At 39.8% G+C, this 17,367-nt stretch overlaps 1 protein-coding gene across 11 annotated transcripts in view; it reads left to right on the top strand.

Annotated features, from left to right (window-relative positions):
* The window catches only part of LOC127066064 (ephrin type-B receptor 1-B), a 157,473-nt gene that overhangs the window by 47,501 nt on the left and 92,605 nt on the right, over positions 1 to 17,367 (top strand). For all 11 annotated transcript variants that reach the window (XM_050999308.1, XM_050999314.1, XM_050999310.1 and 8 more), the window contains exon 2: positions 12,336 to 12,969. In XM_050999308.1, the coding sequence (XP_050855265.1) occupies positions 12,861 to 12,969 (109 nt within the window). In that variant the 5' untranslated portion in view covers positions 12,336 to 12,860. The remainder of the gene's footprint in view (positions 1 to 12,335; positions 12,970 to 17,367) is intronic.

Here is a 17,367-nt window from a genome sequence, read left to right as displayed (position 1 = left end):
AAGAAAAAAGAAACAAGAAAAGAGAAAGAAAAGAAATGGTATCTATCTAGAAGGTATACGTAAATATATACATACGTACGCTATAACGTGTGTGTATGTTAAAAAAGGTATCTACTTGTTAGTGGTTGTTCTTCGATCGCGAGTTTATCGTCGTCGTCGTCGTGTCGTTGTCAACGTCGTCGACGTCGTCGACGTCGTCGTCGTCGTCGTCGTCGTCGTCGTCGTCGTCGTCATTGTCGTTGAGCTTTTATTCAAGTAGGAGACTTCGAGCCGGCGGCATGAGAAACGCGAGCGAACGCTCGTTCGAGTGCAGACTACGCCCGGTACTTTGTATTTACGAGGTTCTTCGCCTCGCGTTCTACTGCATCGTAGAAATGCGAACTCGCACGTATCCCGCTATGTATGCTCACGAATCGTAACAAGCTTACCGTTTCTCTTTCTTTCTTTCTTTCTTTCTTTCTGTCTTTCTTTTTTTTTTTGTCCCAAAAAAATTGTTTCTTTCTGTTTCTTTTTTTTCTTTCTCTTTTCTTATTTTGGTTCCTTTTTTCTTTTATTATTTTTTGATATTTTAATAATAATGATAACGTTTCGTATATATATATATATATATATATATATATATATATGTATATATGTACATGTACATGTGTATATATGCGTATATTTAGTTTCGCATCGGATGAGTAGATATTTAAAAGAAATAAGAAAAATGATGAGGGTCGTTCGACAACCTCTGTTCTCTTGTGTTTTACTCTAACGTCATTATTATTTTTAATTACGTTCCGTCGTAGGAGAAATAAAAGTTAGCCGAGAGTAGCACCACCAATTACAACTAACGCTGAGACGTCGAAAAAATTCTATTATTCCCTTTCTCTCCTTCCTACCCCCCCCTCTCTCTCTCTCTTTAAAATTCCTTTCTTTTGGTCTTTCGCATACTCGCTCTCTTTCTCCGAGCTTAGCCAGCGAAAGCAGCAAAAGAGAGACGAGAAAATCGAAACAAAGAGAGTAATAAGAGAATGCTAGGAGAGAAAGAGAGAGAGAGAGAGAGAGAGAGAAGAGGAGACTCGAGATGAGAAGTAGAAGGAGGAAGAGAGAAAGAGAGAGAGATGCCAGAAGGCAGGTGGATGGTGGCAGCATTCTAAATTCAAAGGGCTGCTTTTAAATTCGTACTGCAACGGGATCTCCAACAGTTTTGCACCGACTCGTGGAAGAAACTCAGAAATGGAGTAGTAAGTAGCCTAGTCCACGGCTATCCGCAACACATTCCCAGGAAATTAATTCGTTTTAACATGAATCGAGCGAAACGAAATTTTTCTCAACGTTCGTGTTCTATGTTCGAACTTTCCCGCGAGAAAGTTAAGTTGGCAACGTGCACGCTCGTTCATTCGTTCATTCGTTCATTCGTTCGTTCGTTCGTTCGTGCGCTTGCTTGCTTGCTTGCTTGCTTGCTTGCTTGCTTGCTTGCTTTTATGGCTAGTCTAGGGTAAACGAATGCGTTAAATCGACGGAAGGCTTTATTATTTATTCATTTATTTATTCAAAGCTCGTTACGAGCTATCGCGGTGGAGTCAAGTTTCGATAATACGATCACGCAGGTACATGAATATTGTAGTAATATTCTCTGCTAACTACGAAATACGTACATGTGTGTATACGTGTATGTATGTATGTTTTTGTCTGTGTATGTCTATCTGCATACGTACCTGAGTGTGTGTGTGTATATGATATATATATATATATATATATATATATGATGTATGTATGTATGTATGTATGTATGTATGTATGTATGTATGTATGTATGTATGTATGTATGTATGTATGATGTATGTATGATGTATGTATGTATGTATGTATGTATGTATGAATGTACACTTATGCGTTGGCTATAGTACGTACGTATGTGCATATTGCAGTGGATCCCGTTAACCCTTGCAAACACGCGAATACCACCGGCAATATTCGTTTTACTCCGAAAGCGAATGCTTTTCACGATAAAACCATCGCGACGCGCGTTCCAGGAATTAACTCTCGTTTTATTAACTATTTCTTTTCATCGTTAAAAACGTAAAAGAAGAGAGAAGTAACGAGATTCTTGGTAAATTAACGCATGTACATACGTACGTATGTACGTACATATATACGTAAATATGAACAAATGCGATTAGATCGGTTGAGACGATTGAATGGATTGATCGAGTCGATTGAAATGTTATATTTTTTCGTATGTTTATTATTTTAACAAGTGAATATATTTTTATAAAAATAAAAACTCATGACGTATATATAAGTTTCGTTATTTTTTATTTCTTTCGAAATATATATATATATATATATATATATATATATATATATTTCGAATGTAAATATTTTATTATAAAAAAAATATATACATATCTATATGGATTTTACGGATTATATTTCTTTTTCTTTTTTTCTCTTTTCCAACACACACATATATATATATATATATATATATATAAAATAATTTTTTAGATATATCAACAAATGGCGGTAGGTGTGCGTATTCCAGTGCAACGTAGCGCGCATAGCTCTAAGCGTAACGACGGAATGGTACGCGCGTTGAATCATTTATCAAACCACCCTCGGATCGATTTCCGGCGGCGGTGTATATAGGGTCGTCGCGCGTTTCAGATAAAGCGACGGTGGCATCGCGATGCAGGAACGCGTCGTCGTCGTTCCTCGGGGCGAACAAGATCAGAGATTGATTTAATCGAGAAACAAAAGAAATATTGAAGGAAAGAGAGAAAGAGAGTGAGAGACAGAGAGAAAGAGGGAGAGGAGACTAAGTATACTTGTGTACAAAGGGAAGGAAATACGTGTCCTCTTACAAGATTATTACAAAATAACAAAAGATTAATAATTATTTTTTTTTATTAATAATTGGTTCTATTTTCTCTTCTCTGCCTCCATCTCCGTCGTTATGGCGCGACGCAATTTTTTTAACCTATTAAATTTACAGTAATTTTATTAATTCGCGTACGTGGATATTGCGATGCTTTTGAATAGATTATTTATTTATTTATTTGTTTAATACATAGAAAAGATTACGTATATAAAATTAACCTACATAGATGTTACAACGGCGATTCTTTTTTTTTTTTTAATCGTTTTCCTTTTTCTTCAATACGTAGAAAAAATGGCAGTAAAACCGTATGATACTGTTAATATTAGGATAGGAAAGAAGTAATAACATAAATGATCGTACGAAGAGTAATTTAAAGGAAAAGAAAAAAAAATGGAAGGCATACTCCGACCAAGTGACATTATTGCTCCTCACTAGTACCTTCCCCTTGGTACTTGGCATTCGTCCGGTATTTTGTGTTTCTTTCTCTCTCTCTCTCTCTCTCTCTCTCTCTCTCTCTCTCTCTCTCTGTTCCTCTCATTCTTGAGAAGACGTCGCCCGCTCGGATTCATCGGAAATAGAATTTGTCTCGCGTTCGTCTTTCGCGCGAGAAAAATAGCCTCGCACGAGCCAACATGGCGCCACGCTAAGAAGCATATATCAATGGAGACGAAAAAATGTATAGAAGAGAAAGCGAGGAGAAGGAGGAGATGAGAGAGATGTAGAAGAGACTAGAGATGAGAATGGAGAGGAGAAAACAAAATGAAAAGAAAAAACAAGAAGAGAAGAGTAGAGCAGACGACGATCGTCGAAGATATAATAATTTCGTGGAAGCTCGTTCTCTTACCTCTCCTTCTTGTTCCTCCTTCTTTCACTATAGTTCGTCCATAATTTTTTTTTGTTCTTTTTGTTTTTCTTTTTTTCTTCTCTTTTTGTGCGTCTCCGGGGTGTGCGTCTTCTCTCCTTTGTTACGTTTACGAGTCTCCTTGGATCTGGAGTAAAACCTTCTCTTTCTCCTCCTCTTCTTCTTTCTCCTCATCCTTCTCTTCTTCCTAGAGTTCCTCTTGCTCCAACGGACGTCTCCTCCTCTTCGCTTCTCGGTCGCACGCCGCCGATATAAATCCGTATATTCTGGAGGGTCTTAAATTCAAGCGGAAATAGAATTTGTCCCAGAGGCGGTCACGGGCGCCAATGTTTCGTCGAGAATTACGAGAAACGAGAGAAAGAGAGAGAGAGAGAGAGAGAGAGAGAGAGAGAGAGAGAGAGAGAGAGAGAGAGAATGAGAACATCGAGGATCGTAAAAGAATTTGAGTCTTCAATATCGATGCAATATCTTTAAAAAAGAAAAAAACTAAAGGAAAAGGAAGATAAAGAAAAATAAATGAACGATAAATTAATAGCATAATCGACACTCTCTCACTCTCTTTTTCTCTCTTTGCAAATTTTTGTTCTATCGGGTCGCAGATATTTAAATTATTTACATATTTCGATAAAGGGAATTTCTTTAGTTGAATAATTTCAATATATGCATTTTACCTTTATCGGATGACCCGCATTAAAAGATGTATTTGCCACGAATTAATTGACCTTGTGGATTTATCGGAAATTTATAATCGATAGAAACTACACACATGTATATATACATAATATATATATATATATATATATATATATATATATATATATACGTTCGATTAATTAAGAAGAAAGTAAATTGTTAACTCCAACAGCTATGAATTTCAAGATCGACTTATGAGACGGAAGCGACAGCTTTAGCGGCACGTGCTCCTTTCCCGAGGATCGTATCTTTTAAAGATGGGGGAAAAGAGAAAGAGAGAGGCTTGGAATCTTCTATATAGGGAGGAAATTTAATTTTCTAGAAGGCAAAGGAAAACAAACCTTTTCCCTTCCATCGCCTTTACGATCCCGGATTGGAACGTTAAAATATTCGCGTTGTATTTTAGCCGAGAAACGTGGGCCGAAGATACTCGCGAAAATTTTATAGGTTGGAAAACAAAGTGAACGGATAGCTAGAGATAACGGTGGATCGTTGGAAGAAAAGAGATAGACAAAGAAAAGCAGAGAGAAAGAGAGAGTGGTTCTATCTATATCTATGAACCGACAGAACTTTATTTTTCCGATAAAACGAAGAACGCAGGGAACGATCTCGATTGAAACGTTAAAATATTCTTAAGGTTCTTTTCGGCCCTTCTTTCTTTTTTTCTTTTCTTGTTTCTTTCTCTTTCTTTTTTTTTTCTCCCTCGAGAAGAAAAGAAACTTCCACTTACTGATAAAAATCTTCATAGGAAATTTGCGAACGATTTAAAAATATCGAAGAATTTGCGTTATTTAAGGAAGAACGGAGATCGTTAAACCTTAGAGAAATTTTTCAATTTATGATTTTTAATAAATTGTATGAGCGAGAAATCATTAGAATGTGTTATTATTCTATTCGACAAAATTATTTTATTCAATGACAAAAATTCATTCAATGTAATAACAATTAAGTTATTTTCATATTTTCATTTAACATGTTCACGTTGGTCAATCAATACCATTGATGAACTTACAATATGGAGTAACGATCAATGAATAATAAAATAAAATAAAATGTTATTAACAATTTCTTAATAGTAATATAATAACATAATAAAATAAAATAAATGTCAGCAGTGCTTTTTTTTGTATATTATTAACCAAAATTCTTTTTTCGTCGTCGATAAAGATTTGCTTATTTTTTTTCTATCCAAACTTATTCAGAAATAGTTTTAACCTTGTGATGTGATTGTTTTCAATTTTAACTTCGCAATTTAGTCTCATCTCTATGTAACGTTTTATATGATATATCATGTTCCTTAACTGCAATAATACTTTTTCTTTTTTTTTTTTTTCGAAAATTACTTCGTGACATGCTTCATTTCATAATCTCTTTTAAAGGTGAACCTCCATTTGAATTTCTTTAATACGTCCTCATTGTTCTATAAGATAATTAATCTTTTGTAACGAAGTGTTCATACAAATTGATATTATAAGGGTTGATCGAGCAGCTGTTAGTAATATAACCCCGAACGTTATTAGTCAACCAGCTCAGAATGATCCAGTTTCACTTCAATAATCTACATAATCCTGAATAATTAATATATGAAAAAAAATACTGTTTCAATAGGTCTTCTAATAAACAAACAAACTTTAAAATATTCCTTCAATATTTATTCTAACTCTGACTAGGTAGAGCGTATAAAATGAAAAAAAAAAAAAAAATCTTTAAGAGAAAATATTTACTTAACTTAACCAATTTTTCGACAAACTTGGATAACTCTCAAACAACTTGCGACTATAATATTGAAAACAAATAAGTGATATAAAATAACAATAACTTTGAGTGTTTACGGTCAAACTTTTCGCGATAAAGCATGCATCGATAAAGTTACTACCGATTAGTCAATCTAACAATATATAAAACCTGTGCTCTAGTTTTTTCTATCATTACTCAAGAAGTATTTCTATAAAATGTCAGAATTTCCTATAAAAAAAGAAAAAAGAAAACTATATCGAAAATTTCGATCGTTGTTTAATTATCCGACACGATATTTTACGTTTATTAAAAAATTTGGAATACATTGTCGATGGCTTTATAATCTTTCTTTCTTCTTCTTTTCGTTTTTTTTCTTTTTTTTTTTTTTGAGACGAATCGAGTCCTCGTCAAGATCGGAATTTAAGCGAAGGATCGAGACGCGTAAGTACGAATTCTCTCTAACTTCTAATTCCATATAACTGGAAAGTCGTTAGTAACTGAAGAAAGAGAGAGAGAGAGAGAGAGAGAGAGAGAGAGAGAGAGAGTCCTTCTTCCCCGCGGCTTTCGCATTATGACTGCAATTTCCATTTTCAACGACGATCGATAAACTCTCATTCTCGTTACGTAGAACCACTCCGTATTTACCAGATTTCTTCGACCGTTTATTATTTCGAATCGAAAGAAACTTGAAACGTTTCGTGTTTATTATCTCCTATGATTGCTAGAATGCATTTATTCTGCCATATTCGATTCCCCCGAATACGAAAGGAAATTCCTACGCCTCTTTCTCATTTCTTTTCTTAATGCATCTGTCGCGTGTTTGTATATTTAAAAGGCGAACTCAAAGTCTAGGAAATTCATGAAATTGAACGTTTGCGACGTTCAAAATTCGCGGACATACGTGAAATTCCACTTCATGAACTTCACTTCATGCATAGAAAGAATTTTTCATCGACTTTCAGCTACTAAAAAGGGGGAGAAGTAGATTGACTTTCAAATATATTCCTCTTTCTGGTCACGATGACATACTTTTTTTTTTCTCCATTTTTACTTTTTTTTTCTAGCCCATTTTTTTTCTTCCTTCCTTTTTCTTTTTTCTTTTTTCGCGATTCTCTCAAATTCACTCGCTGCGGAATAGAGGCGGATGCATCGAAATGAAAAAAAAAAGAGCAAAAAAAGAGAGAGAGAGAGAAAGAAAAAAAAATAGAGAGAGAGAGAGATTTGCTTCCCTTTGAGTTTAGTTGGAGAAACTGGTGGATAGAGTAATAGTGATAGGTGTCCGATGTATCATGAATTCTCGAAAGAAGAGTCTTGTGGTAGTTGTGGTAGTCATCGTCGTTGTCGGCTTTGAACGAAGGAAAAGAACGAAAGTATACTCGAAGATTTCAAGGAAAGCGTACGAAGAGAGGTACTCATCGTTCTCCTCTTTCTCGTGTCTCTTTATCGCACTCGATTCGAGGCGATAGACGAGGCCGAGGATGAGGACGAGGATGAGAACGTGGACAAGGACGAGGATAAGGACAAGGACGAGGACGAGGTCGACGACAGGGTGAACAGAATATCGAATCGACGATACGACATCAATAGGGTGAAGGAGGACGGGGGTGGAGAAGAAGGAGATGAGACACATAGAAGAAAGTGGGTGGAAGGAGGTGAAAAGAAGAAGTGAAGGCGTATCAGAGGCGACTTAAAATTTTCACGAGCCACTCGAGTTGGCTCCCAGTCTCTCCCGAAATCTTGCAATTTGGCGGGATCCATCGTACCTGCCGGGGGTACTTGGAAAGAGGTCTGGTACGGAAGCGAGGAGAGGGTGGTCGGTTAAGCGGGAGGAGGAGGAGGAGGAGGAGAAGGAGGAGAAGGAGTATGAGGCCTTTGCACGCTGAAGAAGGTGGCCAACCACCTTCTGAGTGGGCGACCCTCTGGCAGACGATCCTCTTCGTGTTTACGTCTACTTTCGAAGGAAAAAGCAATGTATATAGATATACAACGATATGAAAAGGAGAGAGAGAGAGAGAGAGAGAAAGAAAGATAAAAAAAATGGAAAATCGTGTCTTATCAAAGGAACGGTTGGATGCTTAACATCCTATCTCTCGAGCAGCTCTTCCCTCTTTCTCTTTCTCACTCGAAGAATCACCGACCGGTCGGTCCTCTTCTCTTCATCTCTCATCCACCTCCACCTTTTTGTCGAGACGTCGAGCTGTTTTCGGCAATTGCTACCGGGTCTTGTCAAAAAGTTGAAAGAGAACGGCCCAGTGAAAAGAGGTACTACGGATTTCTAGCTCGTCTGAGAAGGAGGTAGAGGAGAAGAAGAAAGGGGGTGAGAGGGGGACAGGGGGGAGGGAGGGAGATACAGAGAGAGAGAGAGAGAGAGAGAGAGAGAGCGATGTAAGAGGTGGAGGAGGACATCTTAAATTTTTGACGAAGGCACTCGCGAGCAATGGCGAGCAAGCCAGCGAGCTATAAGCCAACGCCGTAGAAGCTAGCGCGTTTCACTCGAGTCTGCAATTTCGCGGATGCATCTTGGCTGGCGCACGCTCGGGTTAAAGCAGCTGCGAGAGTCGCGGGAGGATGGGAGGAGGAAGAGAGGGATGAGGTCTTCGCCCGCTTTAGAAGAACTTCTAAAGTGTGCCTTCCGCCTCCTTCTATCCTCGGTCCACCTTGCCACTTCACTATATTTTGGCACTCTAGAATTTCGTTCTACCTCTCTTTCTCTTTCTTTCTCTCTTTCTTTCTCTCTCTCTCTCTCTCTCTCTCTCTCTCTCTCTCTCTCTCTTACTCTGTTCGTCCCTTCGCTCGTCAGGCAGCGCCTCTCTATCTCTCCCCTTCTTCTTCGCTTTCGGCGAAGAATGGCGAGACGCCGAGCAGACCCTGGGGCCCTCTCTCTCTCTCTCTCTCTTGCAAGCGCGTCCAAGAGAGAAAGTAGTCTCTCTCTCTCTCTCTCTCTCTCTCTCTCTCTCATTCTCTGTCGCGCGAGAGAGACGGATAAACGCGAGGTATTGATCCTGGAACCCCTTGCTTCTCGTAGTGCGCCACCCCAAGCACGGAGCTCTCCTTCCACCACCGCAACGAACCCTAAACTTTCTTCTTCGCTTTCCCCAGACGTCTACTCTCTCTATCTCTCTCTCTTTCTCTCTATCCATCTATCCATCTATCTGTCTATCTATCTATCTATCTATCTTCCTGTTTCTCTTTTCCTCTTTTTCTCTATATGTAAACGAATCGAAGAACATGCAGTTCTTCCGCGATAGCCATGATTTGACCTTGCCCTCGAATTTATATCCACGCATGCATCATGCCACTGAGATATTCCTTTCCTTCCTTTTTTTTTTCTTTCTTTTTTTCTTCTTTTTTTTGACATTCGAACTTGTTCGGCTCGTGCGAGGAAGGCCAAAGGTTCTTTCCTTCCTTCCTTCCTTCCTTCCTTCCTTCTTTCCTTCCTTCCTTCCTCGTTCAGACGAAAGAAAAGATAAATATAAAGAAAGAAATCTCGAGGTGCGTCCATCTGTCTCCTACTGCGGCGTTTGGCACGCTTCGAAAGATACCCAAAGAAACAATGATCTCTGCAGAGTCATCGCTCCTAACAGAGCGCAGGTGCCGGCGAGTTGATCGATCGATCCTTTTACCATCACTGGCCGCGACTCGTTAGCGAATGTCGATGCGTTCCTTCGCTTCTTCGAGTTTGAATCTTTCTTTTTTCTTCTTCTTCTTCTTCTCTTCTTTTCTCTTTTTCCTTTTTCTTTTTTTCCTCTCAAAAAGAGAAATAGCAAAATAAAAAGGAAAACGTTCTGAGAGGAGTCCAGTTACCCGGAAATAGTATGAAGAAAATCCTTGAGAGAGAGAGAGAGAGAGAGAGAGAGAGAGAAAATGAGAGAGAAAGAGAGAAACAGAACATTCGTCCGGGTTTACCACAAAATAAGATTGTTTCCGCCCGATGAATTCAGAGTACAAGGATTACTCTTTCGGTTTATTCGTGAAAAAAGAAGAAAAAAGAAAGAAAGAAAAGGAAAGAACTGAAAAGGCGACGGCATTTCATTCGATTTTATTACAATGAAGTAAGATAGGTGTAAGTATGGAGAGTTAGCTGGCTCGGTTCAATCTCTCGCTTCTTCCGCTTTTGCCTTGGCCAAGGACTGGCAATGAAAGCAAACTACTCGAAGGAGACGCGTAAAAGCGTCTCCGAAGTTCGTCCTCGTCTCGTCGTTCGCCAAAGTTAACTCGATATTAGGGATGGTTGACTTGCTTGCTTGCTAGCTTGCTAGCTAGCTAGCTAGCTAGCTAGCTAGCTGCTTGGCTGGCTCTTAGGTCTGACTCGCTTTCTCGATCGCTACCATGTCGTCCTTAACCTTCACGATAAAACTTTTAAGAGTGCCAGTCATGAGACGAGGATAGTTTCGTCGTACTCCGTAAAGCGATATCATTTTATGATCTTTCAGTTATTTTTCTTTTTTCCTTTCTTCTCTTTTCTTTTTATTATTATTATTATTGTTATTATTATTATTATTATTATTATTATTATTATTATTATTATTATTATTATTATCATTATTTCTCTGGTTTTTTCTCTTTTCTTTCTTCCCTCCTCCATCCTTTTGTATTCAAAGTTCAAAGAAAAAAATTTATTGCTTTTCACGCACTACCAAGTATTATATAACTTTTAACAAATGGAAGATAGTCGATTCTACTGAAACGTCATAGTTCAGAGAAAGTTTCAATAGAACCGTGGAATCCTCTTATTATCAAGTCGTACATACCCATCGTTTCAAAGCGGCGTTCCACTTTCCGCTAATCTCCGAATTCTTTCTGATGACGGTGAGGAGACGGCCATCCCGGCGAACGCGTTACGTAGATACGGATGATACGACGATAACAATGAAAAGCGCTGACTTTCATAAAAAGAGGGGAATAGTCGTTTCCTATCGTAAGGCAAGACCTTTAAAGCAAGTAGAACAGTAGTGCCCTTCTATTCGTAAACTCGTGTCTCTCTCTCTTTCTCTTTCTCTTTTTCTGACTCTCTTTGTGTTTTAGAATAACGAAGAGAAAAGGAAAACGCACCCTTCCGCGTCAAGAGAGACATATTTCACTATTCTGCCGGGTAATTCCCGGTTACTTAGCGTCTCTCCCGTCCGGAAAAATTCTCAAAAGGTCGAAACTTTCTAAAAGGGAATTTTTGACCGTAATTTTCAGGTAGAAATCCTCCTGGAAGATTATTTTCTGAGGATTCGTGTCATGACAAATTTTCCATAGAAATTGTAATTGTCCGTTTCCACGTAATTTCACGGTGGTTTCACCTTTTTGGTTTCACCGTTTACCACGTAGGAAGGGAGGACATTTCGTTCGATCGAATATTTCTATTTGATTATTTCAATATTTAATTGATATACGTAAGTAGATATCATTTTTGAATTCGCGCAATATACAATAGATACCATTTTTTTTGTGTGTGTTTGTATGTATGTATGTATATGTATTTATATATAAAATGACAAATAATAGTTTAAAGCGAAACGAACATTAATCTAAAAAAAAAATAAAAAAATAAAAAAAAATAAAAATTGGAATTGAAACAGATCTTGGGCTGTTCCGTCGACGATCTTTGAAAAGTTCTGAATTGATCTTTCGTACGTCGAGATAAATATAAGTTGTATCAATGAAATACGCTTCACAATAAGCTAAGTTCTGACGGAACTTCAAGGAGAACTTCGAAATTGCTTTTTTTCCTCTCTTCTTCCTTTTCTTTTTTTTTTTCTTTTTTTGACGGACACTTTTTCGATACGAGCCGCGACGTAGACGCAGTAATGGGAGGACTACGCTTCTCTCAAAGGATCGTAACCACCCCTCTCTTCTCTCCATCCCTCGCGCATACTCGGCTCCGTGTTACTACCTCGGTGAAAAACGCGAGGATGCAATCGAGTCGCGCGTAAATTTGCTTGGTCTGAGTGAAAAGGCTCGCCTGTCGTGGGGTGTTCGCGTGCGAAATCATTAGGAGAAAGTAAAAGGGAGAAGAAGGTTACAGAGAGAGAGAGAGAGAGAGAGAGAGTGAAAAAGGGGAGGTCTGGCTTTCCCGACAGACAGCAGAGTAATAGTGGAAGAAGGAATCGTATCCGAAAGAGCGAGGGTACACAGTACCTTTTTTCGAGATTTTAATTAATGCGGTTTCACCTTTGTCTGTTTCAGGAGAGGCGATATCTGGGAGCCTTTATCGGCTGATGTGACGAATATAGAAGAAGTGTAGTAGTTGGTGATGTCTTCTTGGTAGAAAAGAACAAAAAAAAAAGAAAAAAGAAAGAAAGAAAGGAAGGAAGGAAGGAAAGAGAAGGCCCGAAAAAAGGAAAAGAAAAGAAATATATCAAGAAGAAGAAGAAGAAAGAAGGAGAGAGATCGGTGAGGCGATAGATGCACCGAAGGGAAGAGGGAAAAAAGGAGGTGGTGGTCCTGGCGCAGCGAAGGCAGCATCGTTTTCTTTGTCGTCGAAGTGGTGCCGGTAGTATCGGTGGTGCTGGTGCTGTTGGTGCCGTTGGTGGTGGTGGTGCCGAGTAAGAAGAAGGACGTCGTCTTTGAAGGAACGACCTGGAGCGGCGGGCGGAGGGGGAGGTGGAGGTGGAGGAGGAGGAGACATCGTCCCTCCCTCCTGGAGGCATAGGAGGAGGCATGAGGAGGAGAGAACGGAGGAGGCTCTGAGGCTCGCCGCTGAAGACAAGGATGGCTCCGTTCTTCGCCGCGAGCACTCTCGCGGGCGCACTCCGCCCTCTGCTCGCGCTTCTGCTCGCGCTTCTGATCGGCTGCCCGCGAGCTATACATGCGGAACAAGGTAAGTCCCTACGTATCTACCTACCTACCAACCTACCTACCAACCTACCTACCAACATACCTACCTACCTCTCTTCATTCTTGTCTCTTATCTTTCGATAGCCAGAAGCTGTATTTGCTTGCTTTGACGATAGAACATCCTTTTCCTCTCCCTACTATCCCAAAAGCAATTGAGAGAGTTTACTCGTTTTTTCTTCTGCGTGTCAATTAATACAACGATCCTCGAAAATCTTTTGAAGATTGCTAAATGCGATTTAAAAATTTTTAAGGAAGAATGTACAGCGTTAGAAAGAGACGGAAAGGGAAAGTAAGAGAAAGACAGAGAGAGAGAGAGAGAGAGAAGAAAGGGGAAAGATTCTTCGTTCTTCTCCTGAACGTAATTTCGTGGCGCCCACCCGGCATGATTTATTGCTCGGAGACGCTGAATAAGGAAGAACTCGTGAGAGAAAGAGAACGAGTCTGGCCAAATTGCCAGGACGTTAATTGCGAACGCGCTGTTACGCTTACACACTCGTAGGATATATATCGTCTTGGATATCGCGTTCAACGTACTCCCGGCCGGCCGCCATTCCGTTATTTCGCGCCACGCATCCGCCTAATCTACTGGCGCATTAAAGTCTCCGAGTTCTTCTTACACTTCGAAAGTGTATAGCGAATGTGTGCGTGAAGAGAAAGAGAGAGAAATTCGAAGGACGGTGTAATCCAATTTCGAGGCTCGTTCGCGACGAACCAACGCGTTGGGACGTCTCCTCGTTGGAATCCTAATCGCAATCGAAGGAGTGAGAGAGTAAGAGTGAGAGAGAGAGAGAGAGAGAGAGAGAGAGAGAGATACTTTTCTTTCAGACGATAAACGTGCCGAAGAACGTCGCCATCTCTCTCTCTCTCTCTCTCTCTCTCTCTCTCTCTCTCTCTCTCTCTCTCGAAGCTACCTCCTTTAATAGCCCAGCTTGAGTAGAGCGTGCCTCTCGTCTCGGTTCTAGTTCCCATTACGGGTTTCCGAGGCTCGTCGAGGAGGAGAAAGAGGAGGTGGAGGATGAGGGGGTGGAGAGGGAGGAAGACGAAGGAGGAAGAAGAAAGGGGACGACCGATGCCTTCTCAGAGCGGAACGTTTTCCATATTTTAAGCGAAAAAAGGTGGCGCCCGAGGCTCAGTTAGGGTGCCTCCTCTTCGAAACCTCCCTTACTCTTCCCTCTTAGCACGGAAATAACGATAATTTCGTAATATACAGGCTCATCTTCCGAATTGGCCTCGGCGATCGTTGAAGGTGCCGGTAAGTTTGTGGTGGCGTTGGATTAAAAGAGAACGGATGGGTTTCCTTCAGGATTCGGCGGCCAGGTTCTCCTATCTTACGAAAAAGAGGAGAAGTCTGGCAGGAAGCTAAAAGAGAAAAGAGAGGGAACGGTAAGGAAAGTAAGACGCCATGACGAAATTGGCCAGCAAACTCAGCAGAGCCTGTTTACTCTACGTGACGCGATTCGAGACGATTCCGTAGGACGAGAGAGTCCTCTTTGGGATTTCACTGATCCATCCTCATCCTCATTCTCATCCTCGTCCTCATCCTCGTCCTCGTCCTCATTTTCCTTCCTTCTTCTTCTTCTTCTTCGTCTTCTTCTTTTTCTTCTTTCTTCCTCCTTCCTTCTTTCTCCTTTCCTCTTCTTCGTTTCATCCTCCCAGTTACTATCCTCCGTCTACTCGAGAAGAAGTCAGCCTTCGACTTTTCTCCCACCATCGCGAATCCTTTTCGCGCAAGAACCGTAAACGAAAGAGGAAGGACGACGTTCAAGATAATCTTATCGTCTACTCCTGGCAGGGCTCGCGCGAGCCGAGTCGAATGGTTAAAAAGGGTCTTCGAACCGTCCCGTTCCGTTCCATTCCGTTCCGTTCCGTTTCTTCGTGTCGCGTCGTTACGAATTCCTCGATCGAGGAAACGCGCAACGTGCTCCTCGAATGATATACAGTGGCTCCCAACGTGTTATCTTCGAATTTCGACGAATTTATTATTATTGTCTCCCTGTTTTACAATCGATTTTCGTTTTGATGACAATATTACACGAGCAATAGCTTACGGATTTAACTTATGATTTGAACGAGCAAGAATTTGTAAAAGATATTTCGATTAATTCTTATTCTTTTTTGTAATAGAACAAGAAAAAAGATTGATCGAATCTTTCTTCTACTTTTTTTTTCTTTTATTTCTTTCTTTTCTTTTCTTTTTTTTTTTTTTTTGAAGAATCTTCGTGTTCTTGCTAATACGATTCGAGTATCTTACATACATCCTCACGGTACTTTCGTTCGGATATCTGTCTCTAGTCGTCGTACGTCAATTACAAGCCGAAAATGAAATTCCTGGGGAGCGTTAATTGGGAAGGTATCCTTTGGCTCTTTGAAATGCAGATACTACATTTCATTAAGTATTCGAAAGTGGTCTCTTCCATCGACGAGGTTCGCCGTCGCGTGCGAAGTGGTTAATACGAACTCTCTTCGTTCTCGTTCGACGACTACACGACGACGTCGTCGACGACGACGAGGAACGCATGAGGATGAACGAAGAGTAGTCTCTGAAAATCGATTCTTCCTCGTTGATTGATCTTTTTCAATAAAGGAATTACCCAACATATTAATTTAAACTTTTAACGAAACTTCTGTCTTAAATGAAAGATGTCAAAAAAAATATTAAAGATTTACGACGAAGATATATCTTTTGAATAATTCGCTTTTGACCTAATATCTTAGTAGATTTCAGAAGAAATGTCAACGGTAATGTAAAATTTGTTTATAACGTGTCAAGTATCATCGTCAAGGTATTATTTCCATTCATCAAAGTTATAAACTCTAAAAGCTTTTGAAATTGTTCTCGAAGAAAAATAATATATGTATATATGTATATACATATATATATAATTCGTTAGAAATCCTTGAGATATTTCGCAGACGTATTATACTTAACGTTCTATCTCGTTTTGAGACTCACTATTGTCCAAACATCAAGTTGATAAGTTCGAAGGTCCTCTTGTAAGTGCATCCTCTCAACGAAGCAGTAATAGTACGGTGCTGATTCTGATGGCGATAGTTGTAACATCCGCAGACGGTCGTTCTCCTGTCAACTTCCTTCTTCGGTGTTGCTACTCCTTCGGGAGTTAGCTCGGATGTAACGCGTTTAATAGAACTTGCCGAGTATCCGTTCCCGATGGAGCGTGTCTTTCACTCTAGCTACCAAGCTTCTCTCGTTAGCTATATCTAGAAGAAAAAGTGGAGGATAAGCATGACGTATTCTCTCTTTCTCTCTCCCTCTTTCTCTCTCTCTTTCTCTTCTTTTTTTCTATCCGTCAACTTTATCCTCTTTTCGTTCTCTCTCGCTAATGCTCTTCTTCTCGTATCTTGAACTCTTATCAACTAGCAACTTCTTCGTCTTTCTCAGGTTTCTTGCTCCTTCTTCTTCTTCTTCTTCTTCTTCTTCGTATTTTTTTTCTTTCTTTCTTCCTTCCTTTTTTTGTTTTTTTTCTCTTGCATTTTTTATCTTTTCACCCTTGTAACTTTTACTCTTTCTCTCGTTTATATCTTTTTCGTTCTTTTTTTTTTCTTTCTCTCTCTATCTCTCTCTTTCTCGATCAGATGCGCTTAGGATAGTCGGAATTTTTTTTCTCGTCTTTTAATGACTCCTAGCAAAAGATAAGAGGATAAAGAGATATATAACGTCGTTCATAAAAATTTACCTGATTATCCGTGAGATTGATCCTTTCCTTTAGCCGTCTTATCTTATCCTTAGACATATGGAAATAATTACGTTCAAAGATAATGATATTATATATGATATTATATACTCGAATGACCGAAAAATACTTCACGCTTCAAGAAAAAATACAACGTAAATACGTTCGTTAGACTACATTCTTTCTCTCTTTCTCTCTCTAGAGACAAGAACGAAGAAAGCTAATCTTTGTCTGTGAGGGTAAAAAAAAGAAAGAAAGAAAAAAAAAGGTTGTTATCGATCGGAGGGTGGAGCTTCGTTTATTTTTCCCTCAAAAAGTGGATTACCGCGCGCGACTGATCACGTCGTCGCGTGTAGGTACGTACGCGTATAAGTATATATATATATATATATAGACTATGTACTATACGTATATATATATGTATGTCGGAGACGATCGAAAGCCCTTAATGCGGCACCCCGAATTCGATTACTCCCAGCGAGTCACAGGGTAAGAAACCCTCGCGGAGGCGTCACGGTTCGTTCACCGCGACCGCTGCCCACAGCATACGCTTCTCCCCTTTTTCGCGATTCCGCATCGCGAAGAACGTGTGCTTCGTCGACGTGTAATGCACCGTCGGAAAGACTTAACTCGATTTTCACGTACGTGATCTCTCTCTCTCTCTCTCTCATTCTCTCATTTTCTTTCTC

This window comes from Vespula vulgaris, chromosome 9 (assembly GCF_905475345.1).
Source record: "Vespula vulgaris chromosome 9, iyVesVulg1.1, whole genome shotgun sequence".
In the NCBI taxonomy this organism is placed as follows: domain Eukaryota; kingdom Metazoa; phylum Arthropoda; class Insecta; order Hymenoptera; family Vespidae; genus Vespula; species Vespula vulgaris.
This window is presented reverse-complemented; position numbering and strand designations above follow the sequence as displayed.